The sequence below is a fragment of the Neodothiora populina genome, assembly GCF_041146345.1.
Source record: "Neodothiora populina strain CPC 39397 chromosome Unknown canker_contig_14, whole genome shotgun sequence".
Classification (NCBI taxonomy): Eukaryota; Fungi; Ascomycota; class Dothideomycetes; order Dothideales; family Dothioraceae; genus Neodothiora; species Neodothiora populina.
In genome coordinates this window covers 887,264-907,955 of record NW_027191408.1, presented here as the reverse complement: position 1 = coordinate 907,955, position 20,692 = coordinate 887,264, and the positions used below count along the sequence as shown (strand labels likewise).

The 20,692-nt window shown below is 52.1% G+C and overlaps 6 protein-coding genes across 6 annotated transcripts; 3 read left to right on the top strand and 3 right to left on the bottom strand.

Moving 5' to 3' along the window:
• Positions 1 to 222: 222 nt before the first annotated feature.
• AAFC00_002252 (uncharacterized protein) lies at positions 223 to 4,076 on the top strand (the record flags this gene model as incomplete). The annotated part of the gene is made up of 3 exons (XM_069341545.1): positions 223 to 684; positions 739 to 857; positions 908 to 4,076. The coding sequence occupies 3 exons, from the start codon at positions 223 to 225 to the stop codon at positions 4,074 to 4,076; spliced, it is 3,750 nt and encodes a 1,249-aa protein (XP_069201629.1).
• Positions 4,077 to 7,047: 2,971 nt separating this feature from the next.
• AAFC00_002251 (uncharacterized protein) lies at positions 7,048 to 8,463 on the bottom strand (the record flags this gene model as incomplete). The annotated part of the gene is made up of 3 exons (XM_069341544.1): positions 7,048 to 8,148; positions 8,207 to 8,313; positions 8,373 to 8,463. 3 exons carry the CDS (start codon positions 8,461 to 8,463, stop codon positions 7,048 to 7,050), a joined length of 1,299 nt encoding a protein of 432 aa, XP_069201628.1.
• A 604-nt stretch (positions 8,464 to 9,067) lies between these two features.
• On the top strand, positions 9,068 to 10,414 carry AAFC00_002250 (uncharacterized protein; the record flags this gene model as incomplete). The annotated part of the gene is made up of 3 exons (XM_069341543.1): positions 9,068 to 9,234; positions 9,314 to 9,526; positions 9,856 to 10,414. The coding sequence occupies 3 exons, from the start codon at positions 9,068 to 9,070 to the stop codon at positions 10,412 to 10,414; spliced, it is 939 nt and encodes a 312-aa protein (XP_069201627.1).
• An 875-nt stretch (positions 10,415 to 11,289) lies between these two features.
• AAFC00_002249 (uncharacterized protein) lies at positions 11,290 to 14,712 on the bottom strand (the record flags this gene model as incomplete). The annotated part of the gene is made up of 5 exons (XM_069341542.1): positions 11,290 to 12,252; positions 12,306 to 13,187; positions 13,244 to 13,705; positions 13,773 to 14,054; positions 14,110 to 14,712. The coding sequence occupies 5 exons, from the start codon at positions 14,710 to 14,712 to the stop codon at positions 11,290 to 11,292; spliced, it is 3,192 nt and encodes a 1,063-aa protein (XP_069201626.1).
• Positions 14,713 to 16,457: 1,745 nt separating this feature from the next.
• On the bottom strand, positions 16,458 to 17,341 carry AAFC00_002248 (uncharacterized protein; the record flags this gene model as incomplete). The annotated part of the gene is made up of 4 exons (XM_069341541.1): positions 16,458 to 16,660; positions 16,715 to 17,140; positions 17,189 to 17,237; positions 17,297 to 17,341. The coding sequence occupies 4 exons, from the start codon at positions 17,339 to 17,341 to the stop codon at positions 16,458 to 16,460; spliced, it is 723 nt and encodes a 240-aa protein (XP_069201625.1).
• Positions 17,342 to 17,789: 448 nt separating this feature from the next.
• On the top strand, positions 17,790 to 20,546 carry AAFC00_002247 (uncharacterized protein; the record flags this gene model as incomplete). The annotated part of the gene is made up of 2 exons (XM_069341540.1): positions 17,790 to 18,771; positions 18,823 to 20,546. 2 exons carry the CDS (start codon positions 17,790 to 17,792, stop codon positions 20,544 to 20,546), a joined length of 2,706 nt encoding a protein of 901 aa, XP_069201624.1.
• Positions 20,547 to 20,692: the final 146 nt, after the last annotated feature.

Sequence of the window (20,692 nt, the reverse complement as noted above, 5' to 3'; positions counted from 1 at the left end):
GTGATGATTCGTCATGATTGGTCGCGCTAGAGAAAGTCGTTGTTGACACAACCCCGGATAGAGCGAGTCTTGGCAAAACAACGGAGACACACGACAAGCTCTCGTCAACACGCCGACAAGATCTTTTTCTGCCCATCGACACGACATCATCTCCTCTCACAGACAAGCAGCGCAGCCTCTCACCGCGTCCGCCTCGCCTCGCCTCGCACAGTCTATCTGACCATGGACCAGCAGGCCGCGACTCTACTGGCGACACTGCGGCGCACGTCTGCAGCGTCCGAGTCAAAGCTGACCCTCCTCAATACCCTAAAGTCTGATATCAAACACCACCGCGTGCCCGAGAATGCCCAGCCCATCATCTTCGACTGCCTGAAATATGCAATCTCCCAGCAGTCGTCGAGCACCATCGCCACTGCTGCCCTGACCACTCTGAGCCATCTGGTCAAGAGACTCAAAATCCAGGATCCCGAAGGCGCCGCCATCGTCGCACATGCGCCCAGATTATATTCCGCACTGCAGGACCGACTGGGAGACCTGCGCGAGAGCCATCGCGCTGGCGCCTCGCAGGCCCTTGTGGATCTGTGGCCCTTCTGCAACGACGACATTGAAGATCTCATCCGCGACGACTGTATCGCAAATGGCAGCGTTCGCGCCAAGGAAGCCGGCATGCAGTGGGTAGTCAAGGTATGAAGTGCGCAAAGTCACGCTCTCGTCAGGCGCTGACTCTGTCTGTCTCAGATGAATCGCGAAGCTGCATTGCCCTTCAAGGGCTTCGTCCCTCACATGGTGCTCAATCTGGAAGACTCCGATGGCAATGTGCGAGACGCTGCAAAGACTGCGCTCATTGATCTGTTCAAGTACGTTCGCCTCCCTGTCTCACAGACTTCTCATACTGACTCTCTAACAGACACGCGCCGGACCGAGCAAAGGCTGACCTTAAGAAACAACTAAACATGCATAGTGTGCGTGCCGGCATCGCCGCTCAGCTCCTCAACAACATCGAGTCCAGCGCCCCACCTCCCGAGCCCGAACTGACCATGACGGCCTCTACCCGTACCGTGCCCACCTTCGATCCTCGATTCACCGAGAGTATCAACAGCGAAGCCGCAAAGCCCCCTCCCACCGAGGAGATCCCCATGGACCCGATCCATGTGCACTCGCAACGCGAACTGGAAGATGAACTTCGGGACATGCTTCCTGCATTCGAAGGCAGGGAGAGCGAAGAGAACTGGATTCTCCGAGACAGAAGTGTCACCAAGCTGCGTCGCATCACCAAGGGAAACGCCGCCACCGACTACTACAATGCCTACATGGCCGGCATCAAGCAGTTGCAAGAGGGCATCATCAAAGTTGCAAATTCCCTGCGCACCACGACTTCGACCAATGCTTGTCAACTTGTGCAGGAGCTGGCGCGAACCCTCGGTCCGGCATTAGACCCCATGGTCGAGATCTATGCACAAAGCTTCATCAAGATGAGCGCCGCGACTAAAAACATCGCCGCCCAGAACGGCATGCACACCGTTGACACGCTGTTCCAGTACGTCTCTGTGAACGCGCGTGTCATGCAGCACATCTGGTTTGCCGCGCAAGACAAGAACATCCAGCCGCGTAGCTTCGCAGCCACGTGGCTCAGGACTGTTCTGTCGCGACAGGCCTCGTCCAAGAGTCACTTTGAGCACATCGGCGGCCTTGAGCTCGCCGACAAAACCATCAAGAAGGGTCTTAACGATCCTCAACCCAAAGTCAGGGAAAGCATGAGGGCCACGTACTGGACTTTCGCCAAGACATGGCCGGAAAAGGCAGCCGCTATCATGAACACCTTGGACGACAAAGCGAAGACTGCGCTCGAGAGAGATTCTCACAACCCCAATTCCTCGTCCGCCACCCTGCAGGCAGGGAACCTACGCGCATCTACTACAAGTCGAGCGCAGTCCCGCACTTCGGTCCGAGATGCCATCTTGGCCGCTCGCAAGAACATGGGCAAGTCGCAGGGCGAGCGGCCAGTCTCGGCTATGGCAGCACCGACGCTTTCGCCTGCAACTTCTCGTTGCAAGTCATCCAACAATCTTTCTGCGCGCCAACCGTCTGCTTCATCCACTTCGTCCCGTACGCCTTCCACCCACTCAACAACATCTACCGGACGGTCGAATGAAAGTGCATCCTCGTCCACCTCAACCGTCCGACCAAATGCGCTTATGTCTGGCGCTGCACGACGACCCACCAAGAGGCCGGAACCTCCACGCCCAGCAACCGCAGAGCCTTTCGCCTCGCGACGTCTACTGCGTCCAGAGACACCCTCAAACAAGAGTCCAGCAAATAGTCCTCGACAGGAGGCCGCAGCCAGCCTCGCTCGCACAGCCGCCGGATCTGCGGCGCGAAAGAAGCTTGAGGTAGACAGTCCTGTCGCAAGCCCAGCTAGACAACCTGCTTCTCCTCGCCATGTAGCCCCAGCACCGAGACTTCCCTCCGCATCACCTGCTCCCGCGTCGGCTGCTGGATCGAGACCTACGAGCAAAGATGGTAAAACACCTGGCTCTGATGATAACAGCTTTGCCAGGGACGAGGAACTCACCATGGTCATACCTACAGCGAGCGTGACGAGAAGCAGACAAACATCACCTGTTGCTACCCGTCAAAGACCGACCATAAACAAATCCATGTCTGCTCAAGCTGATTTTCAGTCGGCTGCAAGGGACGAGTCTTTCCCTGAAGTTGTGCATGAAGATGCCGGCACGCCACAACCTCGCTCTCCTCTGCCTCGCTATTCGCCGCGCAAATCCATCTCGGAAGAAACGACTCAGATTCCAGCCCCGACAAGCCCGCGTTCTCCCATGTCTGGAGCACGAAGATTGTCAGGTCGTGCCGTTGTCGAAATTCCTCAGGCCCGAGCGCCCAGTGTGCCACGCCAGAGTAGTCCTCTGAAGACGTCGACGAATGCACCCGTGGAAGAGTTTCAGATCCACGAAGACTCTGTCAATGGACGTGCGCTGACTCCAGAGTCTACCACGCCCCCAATGGCTGAGACTAGAGTCCTCAACGAGTTGCCTGTAAACGAATCGTCAAATCAGGATCCAAAGAGCCCTACGCCAGCCGATGGAGCTCGCCGGAATGGCGAACCCACGCCGCCAATGTCCCCTGAGAGTAAAGCCGAATCCGTACGATCACGCAAGTTGTTGCTTTCGGGTATCGAGCGCATCAAGTCCCGCACTCTAGATGCCCATGGCTTTAGAAAGGTGCTTGAGCTGGTACGATCATCCGACTCGGGTGATATCTTTGGGTCTGTCGGCGAGGGCAAAAGATTCGACGATCTGTGTCATGGATTGATCGACTATATTGTCGACACCCCCACTGACCTTGCTGGAAACAATGTTCGTCACTCGCACGAACTCAAACGTCAGGCCATTAGTATCCTATGGGCACTGGTCAACAAGCAGCAGCCCACTTACAGAAAGTGGTTGTCATCTGGCAGATGGTGCACACGCACCTTGGCCGGTGTGTTCGACTCCAGGAGAGGAGTCGAAGGCCAAGGCCTGCTTGTCAAAGACCTCGAAGGTCTGGCTGTAGAGATAGCGGGCCAAGTCCATCCGGAAGAAGGCGAAAAGGCCGTCTTGACTTGGTTGGAGCAAGACAACGAACAGAGCAACCACGTCGATGAATTACAGGACGACGCCATCATGGCACAACGGCACTCGGCAGAGGCAAAAAGCAGAGCCAGGGCTACAGCACTCGCACTACGCACTTTATCGACCATTCTCACCAACCACAAGACCGTCCCGGTTCTGGCAGAAATCAGCACACGCATCGCGTCAATCACAGCCATGTGCCTCAAGTCCAATGACGCAGAGGTCCGCAAAGCAGCCGTCGAGCTGGCGCTGGAATTGCATGATACTTGGCCTCCCGTCGCCGCTGCCACAAATGGTGCTGCCGCATCCCCCGCCATTAACGGCAACAAGAGCAACGGCACCGACAGCGAGACGAAGAGCGATTATTGGTCTCTGCTCGAGAGAAGCGGCATCCCTCTGGACGCGAGGAACTTGATTGTCTATTTCGTCGCCAGGAGAGCCAGGGGAACTTGATATCCTCTCTAGCCATCTTTAGTTCATCGAGATTGGATGGCGATTGGCCTGTGGCGTCAGGGGAAAAGGCAATGATGAAAGAGATGACTATTTCCTTTTCTTTTTCTCTTCTCGTCTGCTCTTGCTTTGCTCGCAGTCCAAGGCTCTGTTTGACTATAGACAACACAGCTGGATGGTCACTTCTGGAAGAACTTGACTGTTTGTCTTCGAAGAGTGATTTTTGTTTTCTTTATTCTTTTGGTTCCAAGGAAGGAGGAAGAGGGAGGGGAAAAGCAGGACCGGCGAAAGGAAGGGCGTGTTAGGATTGTGGCAGGAAGGGTAACTCAACAGAGAGGGACAGCAAGGGTTAAGGCAGGCGTTATTCTGATCGAGTCTCTTGCTTTTGGAAAAGCAAGCAAGCAAGACAAAAGGATTTTGTAAAAACATACAGAGGTTTGTTCTTTTCTCTATTCTCTATACCCCCGCTTCTTCTTTTTCTCTATACCTATCAAATCAATTCGTTGTCTCTGTTTCTTTTATGACCAGGGTAGCAACTCTTTCGTCTTTGGTAGTCACAAGAAATTAATGGACAGTGTCGACTCACCTTTCTCTCTTTTTTGAGACAATATCGAAACTATGATTAGAGTGCACAAGGAGCGAAGTGCAGGACAAGGCAGACTCGTGTGATTGCCTCGGTATTGAAATTGCCGTTGTGACTCTTAACACGGCCTTGCAGTGTATTGTAATTCACTTAATCAACACTTTTGAATACATAAGCATACATTCTAGTAGCATAGAGAAGCCTGAGGTACTTTGACTCAAGGCACAGTCGACTTAATGTTAGCAGGTACTATACATGCTTTATTCACAGTAGTACGCCTCGCCACCTCGCGAGCATTTATACATCACCCTCCCCTCCTCTTCTCTTGGAAAATCCAAGGCCTCGTTTCCAAGTCCTGTATATCAGCTTCGACTTCACTATATAGCAGCAAGCGAACCAGACAAGCAGACGCACTAAGAAAAGAGGGACGATCCGAGCCCGGTGACAGGGGTAAGCGAAGGCTAAGGGCAAGGAAAAGGCGAGGCTAGGTACCTTAGTTCAGTAGAAGGACGGATATACAGTATCGTTCATGCAGCGGAGACAACAGGGATTCTTCTTACTGCTGCTGTACTACTGTATGTGCAAGTACTGTACTGTAGTATAATCCCCTAGGTAGCGATATTCTCTTACTGTGTTCGCATTAACCGCGCGTCCGGTACAGTGCTTGCTTAAGGTGAACACCGTGTACGATGAGGTACCCTATGGTCTTCTCTTGTTTTGTTTCGCTGAAGTCTTGGAAGGAGCCGCAGAGACAAGCCGCAGAGACAACATACCGTGAGGAGGGGCACAGTAAGTCTAGGCAGTCGCTTTCGAGCCGCGATGATTCGATTAGTTGCTTCCGAGGTACAGTACACTATTATACAAGTACCTTGCTGAAGGGAGGAAATGAATATCGACTAGGTCACCTGAAGGTACTGTATTGTAGGCACGAAGGAATATACATTTATAGGTACTGTACGAGAAGAACATCGTGAGGCGTCTCCAGTCTCTGATTGGTCACATCTAAGACAACGCACGTTGCGAAGCGGGTTGCGCAGTAGTGGTGTATGCCTGCGACCTCAGAGGTTTTTCCTTAGTTCGGTGGGTGGCCTATGTCAATCAGTGCAATCAGTGGCCAGGATTAGTGGATATAAAGGAATAAGCTACGCGATGGTGCGGTATACGGGTGTATGGGGCGAGGACAGATGGATGCCTTGCGCCCTGGGGTTGACTAATTCTCTTTACAGTTGGTTGCGGTGACTGTTTTGGTCTCCGCTTGCTTGGTCGCTCGCTTGCTTGCTTGCTTATGGATGACTGTGTTGCCTGTGTTCCTGTGTTGAAGTGTCACGCGGTGACTCAGAAGAAGGAAGAGGGAGAAAGGGTATATAGATGGATGAATCTCTGCCTGGGTTCGTTCTCACATCTTTTCCGTTTCTTGTTTGATGTATATATACTCGAAGAAAAGAAAAGACTCGAGCTGGATGTTCTCGTGTGAATACTACATAAAACCAAAATACCAAAAGATATATATTGCAGATTGGAATCATCTACTGTCTATCACTATACACTTATATCATCACGAACACAAGCAATCGAACGAGGAAACTATTCATACTCAACATGCCACTCAACTTCTTCTCCAAAAAGAAGAGGACTTCTTCCTCCTCGTCCACTTCCTCATCGCCTTCAGCGCATACATCCCCCAATGCCAGCGTAGAAACCCTGACACCAACCTCGGAACAAAAAGCTACTTTCAACAGCGACGCCGCCTCGATCCTCTCAGGCACAACAACGGCATCATCGACTGTTCTCGACTCTGAACCACAACAAGCCAACTCAAATGCAGGATCATCTTCTCAACCAGGTCAAACGGCCGAGACACCTCTCACCAAAGAAGAAGTAAAGCAACACAGAAAGGAACTGAAGCGAGCAGAAAAGGAGAAAAGAAGGGAAGAAGAGAAGAACAAGACGCCGGCGCAGAAACAGCAGGAGAGGCGAAAAGATAGGATGTCCGCTGAGGCGCTTGCTGCTTGGAGTGCTGTGCGATGATTTGACCGGTATTGGTGTCGACGTTTTGCGGTATGCTGTGCAGGTTGTGCCTGCACTAAAACGATGCTTAGGGATTACAGATTAACGTGAAGATATCAATAGATGGATGGGTGGATCGGGTCGAGTCCTTCATAGCATGATAGCGAGGATGATTTTATCGTCCTTCGATTTCATCTTCATGTTTCGATGTACCGGTAGTGAACACGTATTGACGTAGACCCGAGAATACAGGAATCGGCGCCCGTAGTTTCGCTATGTCAAGCACCAGAAGTACAAAAAAGCAAAAGGTTGTGTATATCCGGGATGGCATGTGGTGAGGGTAGAGCGCTTTACACTCCGAGTAGACCATAGAAACCAGTTCTCTCAAAAGGTATCGTCATCGTCCCACTTCCTCCTGACAACACTGGGGCTCATCTCCGGAACATCGTAATCCGGCCCCTCGATCTCGTCTGTTCTATCCGCCCCAGCAGTCGCCAACAAATCGTCAATGATCAATTTACTCGCCTCTCGTGCAGGCGTCTGCAACAATCTTGACTGAGGAATGTGGAATTGCATCGTCTTGGGGGGACTAGCTCCCAGATCGTCGTCATCGTCATCACTATCAAAATCCCAGAGAGTACGCGAAGTTGCGTTTTTGGTGTTGTTTTGGTGGTCCGTGAAAAGGGATCGTCCGATGCTGGTAGTGATGTCTTTGGCTGGCGTTTGTACCGAGACACCAGGTGTGCGAGGTGTAAGTCTGGACTTGGACTTCTTCTCAGGAGAAAACAATTCGGAGCGCAATTGAGGAGCTGGGATCTCCGGACTGCTCATTGGACTACTATCCGGCATGAATGATGTAGTTCTAGTGGGTTGAGTCTGGTTCGTCGTGCCAGGTGTTTCGGCCTGCTCAGCAGCGGCATAGTTCGCATGCTTCCTGCGAGAGGTGAGAGGAGTAGCTTGCACACGATAATTACGGTCAAGAATGCGATGGTGCATGATAGGATCAGGATTTTGGCGTTGAGCAGTAGCGGGCTGGAAGGCCGAAGGAGGCTCAAAGGGCGAAGACGAAGTCAAGTCCATTGGATTGCGAACAGGCGTGCCAACGTCATCTCCTGGTGATGCAAGGCCTCTGGTATACGACTGGTTGAAGGCGCTACCCCGTGCTGGAGACGGCGAAGTGATTTCTCTGCTCCTTCCCTTTCCAGCTGAACCGGCAAGACGTGGCGTGCTGTGGACACCGGTGGCATTGGAGGGAGAGTCAATGATTGATGTTTCCTCTTCATAATCTTCCTCCTCGAGCTGATCGTCATATTCTTCTCCAGTAATAGTACCATCATGGTCGTCATCCTCATGCGTTGTCGGCGTCTGGAAAGTTGAATCATGGGTGGTGGTCGTTTCCGTTTGGGTCACATCTTCATCGAGTGCAGCTTCTTCGTATCCCGACAAAGCCACATTGGCGGATGCCTCGAAGAACTGTTTCCAGAACTGAAATGCTCCTTTAGCCAGAGTTGTTCTGGTGCACAGAAAAATTTATGAAGCTCACCTTGGTTCCTTCCCAAGCGTCTTGTGAGTGTTGCGCATATTGCTCCACAACCGGAAGTATACTCCCAGTCACGATGCGATGAGCTTTGCTGAAGTTCGAATCAATCTCTACACCCTCTCGTCAGCTTCATGGTTTTCAATGACATCTAGTCAACGGCTTTGTTTACCTTGAAGAGTCAGAGTGATGGACTGCTCAAGCCTTTCCAACTCCTCTGTGAGGCTGAGATTACGATTTGGAGCTTGACTCAATCTAGACATTGTGTTTATACTGATCAAGTAGAATGCAGTGATTGGTTGCAACCAGACAGAAAGGGTAACTTTTTTTCCTCTCTCAAAAGTGCATGCATATATTGTTGGTACGCGTCCGCTACGCGCAATTCGGGCGTCTAAACAAGCGACGTTCAATTTGAGCCTCGAGTGTCTTCCGCCGAGCAGCTCTTCTCCGCATTCTGCTTTGCTACTATGAAGTTCCCCGCACCTCACTATAAACCACCACCCAGCGCTACGGATTACCCCTCTCAGCTACCTCAGCTTTCCTGATCGAGCACATATTCGCGCCGCGTATCTGATGCACTGTAGGTAGCTTACCATAAACCCGAGGACCCGAGTGGGCTGTACAGTAGATGACAGCATCTGTGGAGACTGCTCGCTCAAGTTTGTACAGGCAAGGCAAGATAAACAGTGATGAGGGGTACTGTCCTCATTGATGGACACTCACGCGATACCATATACCCGTCTATATATATACCCTCTTTGTTAGTTCCCACTTCCTACAATCGATCTCTTTCTCTCTGTATGATCAGTATATAGCCCACTTCCCCTAGATTCCTTCTGTTCATTGTTCATTCTCACGATTGCAAAGATGCTCAACAAGCTAGTTTCACAAAGTGTCCGGCAAGCAGCTACGACTTCGTCTCCCAGAATCTACAAGGCCTCGGCGTCAATTCTTGCACAGAGTCGAGCATTCTCAAGTAGTCAAGTCCGGCGCGAGAGCAAAACCGCCATCGTCACCGGTTCAAGCCGTGGTATGTGAGTACACATGCTGAAGCAAGAAGCCTACCTCCCATTGCCAGACGATCAGACATCTAACCATAATGAAACCGCGCAGTGGAAAAGCCATTGCTCTACGGCTAGCGCGCGACGGATACGACCTTTGCATCACAGATGTGCAAGCGAACCAGAAGGGCATCGACGAAGTCGTTGCGGAAGTCAAGGACCTCGGCCGCAACGCGGTCGGTATTGTTGGAGATGTCACCGACTACGCGCAAGTCGAGGAGGTCGTCAAGACGAGTGTGAGCGAGTTGGGTCCGTTGAATACAATGTAAGTCTTGCTGTAGACTTTGCTTTCATATCATTCATGCGGTTGCTATCAGTGCATGCAACGCTGGCGGTTGGCTGGCGTGCGGTAATATGGACCGGCATAATCGGCCTTCGGAACATCAATCCCCCGTGGCGCAATTGGCTAGCGCGTTCGACTGTTATGAACATCTCGCCCCGCGAGACACTCGTGCGATCGAGAGGTTCCTAGTTCAAGCCTAGGCGGAGGAGCGATTTCGGTTTTGTTTTTTGTATCACTATTGGCATGGTTCCTTTTTGATATATGCTTCAACAGGCGCCAACAACTAACAAACACTTTTCTCCAAACTACAGGGTAGCAAATGCAGGCATAGCGCAAGTAAAACCCCTTCTAAGCCTGACAACAGCCGACTTCGAGCGCATGTTCGCCATCAACGTCGTCGGCGTGCACAACTCGTACTCCGCAGCCGCAAGGCAACTGATTTCGCAAGGCACAACCTCAGCGGAGAAACCAGGCCGTCTGATCGCCGCCGCCTCGATCGCGGGCTTCAAGCCCTTCCCCATGCTGTCGCACTACTCGGCGTCCAAGTTCGCGGTGCGAGGCCTTAATCAAGCTTACGCGGTCGAAATGGCGGAGCATAACATCCTGTGCAACTGCTATGCGCCTGGCATCGTGGGAACCGCCATGTGGGACCTCATCGATGAGGAGATCGGTAAGCAGCGAGGAGAGAAGCTGGGAGAGCTCGTCAAGAAAGGCGATATGATGAAGAAGTTCGTCGATCAGATGATCGCGCTCGGTAGGGTCAGTGTGCCCGAGGATGTGGCCAAGTTGGTCAGTTTCCTGGCGAGCGATGATGCTACTTATGTTACTGGCCAGTGTATGGTCGTCGATGGCGGTATCCATTTCTCATAGTCTTTCTCTGGGTTGGTTAGCTATCTCATAATTTGTTCCATACCGCTTTACTTCTCTCTGCAGGTACTGCAGTCTCAAATCCCTGTCATTCTTGGATCGCTTGATGCTCTAGAATGTCCATGTTGAAGTTGTTGTACTACTCCCTTCGTAGCATGTATAGTAAGTGTTGAGATTCGCGGGGATTTAGCTCCCGATAATCAGTATGCTCAAGCTTTTAGCTGTCAGTATGCGAGACATGTGTGAAAACAAGCGTGGACACGAAGCACGGCACACGACGCGCAAAAGGAGGTAATGGGGATATGTGTCTGGCCATTCCGGTTATCGATTTCCCGCGGACTGTAGTAGTATATCTGTGTCTCTTCTCGTCGCTCTTTTCAACCGCTCACCGCCTCCTCGTATATAGAGCAATAGACTGATCAATAAAAAAGAGTCAAAACAACAGCAAAAGATTTTGGTATATAGATGAAGAAATTCTTTGATTGTTTGCAAAAAGCAGGGGGTATTCTTTTTTTGGTAGGAGAAATCAAGAAGACGAAAAAAATGCCAAATTTCATCGAAGGCAAAAAACAGGTAGGCAAAAGCACACCAACACTGAGCATGTGAGAATAAAGGCAGATGCGTCGGAACATGATGCAAACTTCGAAGATAAAAACACCGACGCTTTCGAATCAATGCTCTTACTCCCGTCGTTTGCACCGCGGCCAGGGATCTTCCATTCCCATGAACTTCAAGAAAGGAACGTCAACGGTCGGGGAATCGTGCGAATGTGCCGGCGAAAGCAGGCAGAATGGGAGAAACAAAAAGCCATGAAAAGGCGACAGAAGCAACAAACAAACTCCGCCCTTCCCCTTCTCGTAAGTAAGAATCTCAAAATGTCAACGCGGAGGCCCTATCGGGGCCGGGTATCCAGAAGCAGCAGAACTCGAAGGACGCGAGCCAACGGCGCCGTGATTGACGCTACCATTCACAGGGGTGGCGTTACCGTCAGGTCTGATTGTGGTGCTGGCGACATCACTAGTCACGCCGCCAAGCCCGGGTATCATAGGTGTGTTGTTGAGCGAAGTCGTAGACGCATTACCCACGGCGCCAAAAGGAAACTTGCTTTCATAGGGAGTCGAGGTTGTTAGGGAAGCAGATGACGTGGCAGGGCGACTGCCAGCCGCTGCGAGGTGAGCCCATCCGTTAGTCTGGGCGTTATCATGCTCCAGGTCGATGCCAGAATCGTTCCATGGGTTGCGGTAGCCTGATTCGCGGGACTCCAGGCTGACGAGCGAAGCCTTGGAGGCATTGTTAGAAGCATGCTTGAAAAGAGAGCTCGGAGAGTTGGATCCGTTCTTGCGTCGCTCAAGGAAGGCAGAGAAAGAGGAAATGCTACTTGGCTTTCTCAACTTCTCAAGGAAAGAGCGATGATCTCCAGTGACTTCGCTGCCGAACGCCGCACGCGTGGGAGACTCGGTCGAGACAGGGGGTTCGGCTCGTTGCAGAAGCTTGGAATCAAAGTAGGGCATCGAATCCTCGAACGAATCGGACTTTGGACGAGGGATTGCGCCCTTGACAGTGCTTGCATTCAGACCGTGGGAGACAAGACCAAGGATGAGGAAGTCGATGGCATCCTTGAGGCCACCAGCATTGTTGCGAGTGTAGGTCAGCAGTAGAGTCTCAACCACGGTATCGACACCGTCGATTTGCTCGGTCTTCGGTTGTTGGATGACAAGCTCGACGACATACTGATCATTCAGCTTCTGCAGGATGTCGCCGCCAAATTCAGCAGACATGAGATATTCGCGGAGCTCAGAGGAGGAAGGGAACGAGATATCGTGGCTCTCCGGAACCATGCCCTGTTCACAATCAGTTTGTGTGCATTAATGTCTGTCAATTCCAAGAAACGTACCAAGAACTCATCCACAGCCTGCGGGACCTGGTACTCGGGTCCTGACACGGTGATGATATCGCTAGCTTGCTCGGTACCTGGAAAGGTGACCTTGCAGTTCCACTTCTTCTCCAGATCTTCGATCTCTGGCATACGAGCAATGAGCTCGCGGTGGTAAAGTCTGTCCACGATGACATGTTCAGAGACGTATTCGGCGTCGACCTTCTCAACCATGTCCATGATCTCTTGCTTGACAAGTTCGAGGTTGTCAGCGTTCCTGGCCGGAGTGCGACAGATGACATTGTCTACCTTGACATCATCATCGTCCTTTCCGATGCCTCCGCGGTCCATGGCGTTGGAGAACTTGACGAAAACCGAATACTTCTTCATGATGCGTTGAATGTGCTGACCACCAATGCCGATGATGCGCTTGTGGTATTGATCGGGTACATGGAAGGAAATTGACGCGGGCATCTCGAGTTCGACCAGGTCTAGTCCGTTCTTGGTAGCTTCGTAGTGTTGTCCTCGAACGTCGATGTAGAAGTTGTACTCGTTGAATCCATCAAAGACAATCTGGACATTGCTCTGACTCATGATCTTGTTGATTTTGCCATTTTTCTTTCCACTGACGAACTCCTTGTGCTCATTGGCGAGCTCAACCTTGACTCGGAGGGTGGAGGTGACCGCCTTTCTGACGAAGGGCAGGGTGTTGATGATGGTCATGGCGGCCTTGACGGAGTCGTCGCTGCCATTGATGTGGAAGTTGAGTTTCTCAAAGTTGATTTCGGCTCCGGAGTTGATGCAAATGTCCGGGAGCATGGCGCGGATCTCAGCAGGTGTGGGGGCTCTCTGAGAAGGAACGTCGATTTGAAGCCACCACGATGCACTATAGAATTGTCCAGCCTGTGTGCATGTCAGTAATGGTACGAGGGAATTGTTGCATCGACGATTGTACATACCAAGGTCATGATCTCGCGCACAGTGCGTTCGACATTGAGGATGTCGGTGGCTTGTACGCGAAGAAGTCCGCTGTGGTTTCCCAGGTGTGGTAGAAGAACGTATGAGCCATTCTGCTCGACGATCTTACGAATCTTGTCCAGACGCTCCAGTAGAATGTAGTCGACCTTGCTGGTGGTGATGGCGACATCTTTGACGAAAGTCTTGGTGGTCAAGACCAGATCATGGAGTCGTTTCTTCGCTTGCATGATGTTTTCCTGGCTCTCGCCGGTAATGATGATCTCATCTCTTGAACGAGCGAATGCTCCTGCGGGGCTGTAGCCGAAGACGGTAGGGAAGAGCGGCGGGAAGTAGATGGCGGTGCTGGTGCCGGACTCGATGAGCTTGATGTTTCGACGGTGTCTGCCGCAGATCAATGTGTGCAAGGACAGCTCGAGCTTGATTGTGTCGACTTGTCGGCCAAGCTATGGTGAAGATTATGATTAATATACTGCCGAGGACAAGGAACATGTGAACAGGTCTGCAACTTACAATCTGGTCGATCATGATCAGCACTCTGGTCTTGGCGTGTTCGCAGACCTCCATGTCTCCATAGATGACGATACGAAATCGGTTGTCGATGGAGCTTTCGAGGTTGCCCTTGATGCTCGCCGAGTCCATGTCGAGGGGCTTCGGGTTGCAGAGAAAGATGTCGGCCTTTGTTCTCTCTGCAATGTCATCCATGTGTCTCAGAACATCGGCTCTGAGGCCCAAGGTGCCATTCGCGTCGAGTCCAGTGACGAGTTGGGTGTCGACGTCGACGGTGGCAGAACGCTGTCGGAAAGGTCAGTCTCGAGTGCTCGATGAGTCAGGAAAGCGAACGGCATACCAGCGTGATGGGCGTCTCGTTGAGGATCCTGGCCCTCATCTTGTAGACAATGTCCGAGTCTCCAGAGATGCAGACATTGGTGACAAGAGTATTGAGGGGACCTCTCTGCATACCGGGCACGGGCTTTGGCTTGGACGAAGTCACAGTGGCCTGGATCTGGCCGTTGCTGGTGTCCGTGATGACTTTGCAGATTGTCCGTAGCTTCTCCACATTGTAAGTATGTACGGGCAGCTCGTGGTTGGGGAGGGCAGCCGCCCCGTCAGGCGCGTCCTTGGGGTGAGTCCATCGCTCGAAGGCTCCCGGACTGGCGTAAACGACCGTGTCTGCCTCGGGGCCGGCGAGATTGGAGGCAAATGGAACATTGAACGACAGATTGACCTGATGACCCGGCACAGCTGGGTTCGGCGTCATGACATGGGCAGCAGCATGAGTGTGAGGGTGGGCCTGGTGCTGCTGCTGCTGCGCGTTGTTGCCAACAGACCGCTTGAGCGGGGGCGTGGGAAGCATGGGTTCATGTGTCTGTGGCCTGCCAAAACCCATGTTCGGAGTCATCTTCTCCCAGCCATGTCGAGCTTGGCCGGTGAAGTTGTGGATCTTGTGCATCGGATGTTGGCCGTGTCGACGCGGACAGGGACGTGGGCTTGGAAACGAACGTGAAGGGAAGGGCAAAGGTAAAGGATAGAAATCCGGCGAATCCCTGCAAAGCAAAATAGAGTCCGCTTCAGCCCGCCAGTGACCGAAGAGAATCGAATAATTATGGAATACTCCTGACGGATTTCTGACGATTGTAGCTAGTGGTAGAGCTGAACGGGGATTAGGTTGGAAAACAAACCTGAAGTGATGCTCGTAGCACTTGATGTCACCACTACATATCACTACTTTACTTCACTTAGTATTTCTCCAGCAAGGACACAAGGACATTGCTCCCTCGTCTCGACAGCCAGAGCCAGAGCCAGAGCCAGAGCCAGATCCGCAGCAGTCACGTGTTGTGGCAGTAGCAGCGGCGGCAGCAAGCCTTGCCTTGATCCGTCGAGTCTGTGCGGTCCTACTGTACTGAGGTAGGTGTGGTGGTGCACAGTGCTTCTTTACTTGCTTTTAAACGCTGACTGAAACTCCTGCCGAGAGGGCATCATCATCAGGCTCGAGAGGGCCTGCGAATTCCTGGTTACGGCCATGGCCTGACCAGTGAAAGAGAGGGAGTGGGCGAGCCATCAGGATCGCTCCAGACCATTCGAGTGTTAAAACTGGATCCTCCAAGTTCATGCAAGTGTGTGAGATCGACAGGCACTTTTGGGTGTACGCAATCTATCATATGGCACGCTATGATCCATTTGGTCTAACATAATCTACATTGTGGTGGGAAAGACGTATTAAGGAGAACCCTGCACCGTATTGGATCACTTGTGCTTTACAAAATATTGCCTTGCCTCTGCTTAGCCACCGTCCACCTCACCCTCCGAGCCTCGTCGGTCTTTACGTGCGAGAGTTGATCTTGTTTCATACTCTGAATATCACGTACAAGCTATAACCATCGTCAATCGTCGTCAGCAAATCCGGATTCATCTCCCCTCTGTCGTCTATTGTCCAGGCACATCGAGAGATTTACAGTGGGATCGGACACTTAAAATCAAGCCGCACGCCGTTTTCTCTCCGTTGGTCGAGCAGGCTTACCCGAGTCCGGTCGTGCTTGGCGGAGGTGTCGTCTCTGATCCTTGTTTTTGTGCATGTGGATTCGAGTTCACGTTATGCATGTGATTTCAGGGATTCATGTGATTCGCACGTCAACCACAGCAGTAAGGCAAGACACCTCACCTGCCTACTTGCGACACTAAGAGAAGTAAGTGCTGGCGTAGGCGTAGGCAAATTGTAGTTCTGGTCATCTCCATATCAGAATTGTTCAACCAATCATCTATTTGATCAACTCTATCAACGCTATCAAGGCTAACAACGCGGTCTTGCCGCATTGATCGTCCCGACCGTCGAGGTCGTAAGCAACATAATCGCTCGTGTCAACCACGAATGTTGATGTGCAAACTTCTCCAGCTATGTTCTATTGCAATATCAGTTCGCTCAAAAAGGCACTGCCATCTAGTGTATTTGTATAGAACGGACGGCGACGCAGGCGATTCGTGGACGCTGCAGGAGTACAACACCCGGTATGACCATCAAGTCTTTGGCGAGACCAATTGGCGAGACCAATTGTCTGGACTTGACTGTTAAGCTATCATAATAACAACAAGCTCCGGCTCATCTGTGCTGGGCTGGGGCTGCGATTCAGTCTTGCTCATGCGCCCCATCTATGAATGAAAGGCAACAATTGTGGCATGTTTCGATGATAGCTGCAGATCTTAATGGACACCGTTCGTGTTACCATTGCTACCGTTGCTTGCGGTAGAGACGAACAAGTGAGGGAACAACCCTCTCAGCTGTTCCAGATCGCTGACTTTGTATTCAGAAACAGGTGGTTCCGGAGCTTTCACTTCCGGTTCAAGGTATTGTACTGCTGTCCAGCCGAGGGAGGTTGCACCCTTGATGTTTATGGCAGAGTCATCTGCTCCACGTCAGCCTGCGTTCGAGTAAAAAGAAAGATGCACAAGCAACATACCGACAAAGTAGCAGTCTTTTTCGGACTCAACACCTGCCTCTCTCATGGCTTTCTGGAACATTTTCGGCGCTGGCTTGCACAGCAACTGCTCCGCACCGTAGTCGCAATAGGTGATACCCTCGAAAAGATCATCAATCCCGAGTAGTTTCACCACTCTTTTGCCATGAGATACATAGGCATTGGTGAACAACCACGGCTTGACCTTGGTCTTGTCGAGGTCCTCAATGAGCTTGCGCAGTTTCGGGTTCGGTTCCAGGATATCCTCCAACGGCAGAGCATCATCTACCACGCGGTTGTACTCTAAAGGGTCGACTTTGTGGTGGCGCACTAGCCCCTCTATAGCAAGACCATATTCCTTGTAGTAGCGTTGATGTAGTTCGTTCGCCTCATCACGAGAGAGTGATAGATGTGTTTCGAAATATTTGTCTGGCTCGGTGTTAGTATTTGGTATCCCATGTCGCCACCGATGCATACCAATCAAGTCGGACATCAAGTCATGTACTCGCTTGCTTTTCGGGTACAGCTAAATAGTAGAAAATCAGCGTGAGAAACCAAGAAGTTGTTGCCACGATGAATGCATACGCAATTATCAATATCAAAGAAGAAGACTACTCGTTTGTCCGCCATCTTGTGTCTATATGTTGTGACGAATCTATGTGATTGACGGCCGGAATTCCTCTGTAGACTACTTAACGGCGGTCTAGCAGCGCAGGATGATGGTTTTGTTATTGTTGACACAAAAGAACGCGAAGTCAACATGTAAAGATATTAATAAAAGGATAATGGCCACCGTCATGGAATGGACCTTGACCAATGATTGAGTCATGCTGGCTCACAGGTGATAACCTTCGGGCCGGCCAAGGCTCCGGCATCCGAATATTGTCCGGGCGTCATTACCTTTTCTTGACCGACGCGTGAACATCAATGTGAACTTTCTACTAAACAGCTTCACGTGGTCGCCACGTCTGCCACTCACTTCGACAGCTGTTCTTTGTGGTGCACACGAGATCGGCGCTGATAGTCTTGCTGTGCCTGACTGTCGCATACTGACGATAAACAGTGTCGGCAGTAGACAATGGCCCAAGCAGCCTCAGCAACACATACAAATGGCTTTGCGCCAGCGATTGTAGATCACAAAGCCCAGGCAGCTTTCTATGAGCAGTTGCTACAGCTGAGAGATGCGGTCTTGTCAGACAGACATCCGCGCTTCAAGTTGCCTGCAGCAGCGAAACAGAAGCTAGATTCCCTGTCGGGTTCGTCGGCATCATCGCATGGAGCGATCTCTGGCTCAGCAACTGACCAGCAAGGTGGAGTCCAGACAGCAACGAATACGCAGCATTATGGAAAGCAACAGGACGGTGTACAGAATGTAGCGGCATTCGAAGCCAACCGCTCTGCACACTCGAGCCAGCCCGCTACCGTAATGTCGCATCTCAGTGGTATTGACCCTGTGCTTCTCACCAAGTCAGACGACTTGATCAGAGCAGAGATCCATCTGAAGCGGCAGCGTATAGAAAAACAATTGAAGGAGAGTGTTGACCAGCGAAAGTCGGGCTTTCGCCGAGACACGGATACAGAGCCTGCAACGCTTATAGACCTGCCTGAGATTCTACAGAAGGCTTGGGATATTGTGAAGCCAATCTCGGGATTGAAGCCCCTGACTAACACGCAGACCACAGCGAGTGACTCGTTTGATGAGAATTCATACTATTCTAGCCAAGTGAACGACTGGTCGTCCGAATCGAGTGCAGATAGTAGGCGAGGCGCAGCGGCAGCAGCAGTCACTGCAACGACCTCGGTGCCAAACACGGTGCAAAGCAATGATGTTGGCCTGGCAAGTAAACCTTCCCTATCAAAGCATCGCCCATCTGAGCACGAGAAGCAGTATGACCAACAGGCGCCTGTTTCCGCAGAAGAAGGCCTTAGCTTGTTTGCCAATGACACCGAAGGCGCTTACGATGCCGAGAGGGAGGACTCTGAAGAATACTCTCCTCCCGCCGCAGAGGCTTTCAGTGGTGCAGATGGCGCCGACGGGGACGCAATGGACCTCGACGACGGTATGTACATTTCCTTGATCTTCGAAGAGAAAGACTAAGCAGGCTTTGCAGACAGTAGTGAGTTCGTTCCTGAGGAGCCCGCGATCCCTTCGCCACAGCAGGCTCAAGTCGTTACGAATCTTCTTACGCACATAGCTGCGCCACAGCCGGCACGAGTCTCGCCACTGGCAATGGCCAAAATCCCAGCTATAGGCCGATCATCGCTGAGATCACAAGCATCGCAAAGTCTGGGAAGTCGAGGACATGCAAGAGCTGTATCCGAAGACTCGACCACTTCTCCCCGCAACTCCGGCGCTCAAAGCCCCAAAATGCCCTTGTCGAGGAAACAGAAGACCAGGCAGAGGAAAAAGAGACGCGAAGAGGTTGCCACGGAAAAGAAGCTCAAGCGACAGGAAACGGCAGCGTCTGCAAAAGCTGCGCCAGCTGCAAGATCGCCAGAGCCTTATATCAAGCCCGAGCCTGTATCTCCGCTGCCATTTGCTGACATGTCTACTCTTCACGATACCAAGTCTCGAGCGCAGTATGAGCTGCCACCCGATGTAGAGATTGTGTCGCCTCGTGACTTCAGGCCTCGTCCTCCTCGTGAGCCATACTACCAGGAGCAGGCGCAACCGCAGGTGCAACCGCAGGCGCCGCCGCCGCCGCCTCCACCTCATATGGCATACGAGAGTCCGGCATCACCCACAGTGATCAGAGTGTCATCTCCATCGGGCTATCAGAGACCCAGGAGGGACGATCAGGATCTGCGGCGCGTGGCCAGCCTGCATGCAGCACGTCGACCCATGTCTCCCGTATATTCACCTGTAGCGCCATACCGGACAATGTCGCAGTCTTACACGGAACAGCCGAGCCCGGCATCGTTTGGCAGCTATCAACCAGAAGTTGCCAGGGCACCAAGCCGATATATTCGCTCTGAAAGGTCCATGTCCCCGCCTCAGCTTCGCGCAGGACGAGAGAGCTACGTGCAAAGATTACATTCGCCAGCTATGATGGCGCCACCGCCTCTTCCACCAGCCAGGAGAATCATTGTGGATCAGTATGGCAACAGATATATTGCGGCTGACGATGCAGGCCCGATGTCAGCCGAAGCATCTTTGCCGCCACCACCGCCGCCACCACCAATGGCCACGAGAATGTCGGTCGCTCCACCAGCAAGGTACGAGGGAGAAACTGCGTACGAGCGCGCACCGAGTCGAGCGTCTGTAGTGTATGCGCCACAAGCTGGATCAGGTGGGTACGACGACGGCAGGATGTTCGCTCCCCCACCACCACCACCACCATCGGCATCAATGAGACGTGTCACTGTGCAACCTGAAGGTGAGGGGGTGGATTACAGGGCATACAGACAGAGAGAGTACTCTAGACATGCTGAACCACAGTACTATCGAGAGGAACCGGTGTATATGAGAGAGGCGCCTCCACCAGCAAGTCATCGAGCCTCGGCGTACCCAGCGGACCCTGTAGCACCAGGGTACGCAAGAGCATACAGCGTAAGACCAGAAGCAGAGGCGGTCAGGTATGTGTCACGAGCGCCCAGTGTGATGCCTCAGCCAGAGTACGTCAGAGTGGCGGACCACAGCAGCGCAGCTCCAGCGCCGAGTACCAGGGCGGTCAGCGTGGCGCCAGGACCCGAGTATGGCGGTGGTAGAGAGGCAGAGGGGCGTTACGGGTATGGCCAGCCAATGCCTTATCCCATGCCACCACCGGCACCGCGACGCGTGGAGATTTACGTGGACGAATACGGCAGGGAGATCAGAAGAGGACCAGCCTATTAGTGCTGGCGTAATAGTACCAGCATAATAGTACTACAATTATTGTACTAGTGTACAAACAGTAGCCAGACAGGCACAATAAAGCAGAGTGTATTGGTTCTAACAAATGTGTAAAGTCCAAACCTCCGGGTCGACGTGTGGTGAAGCCG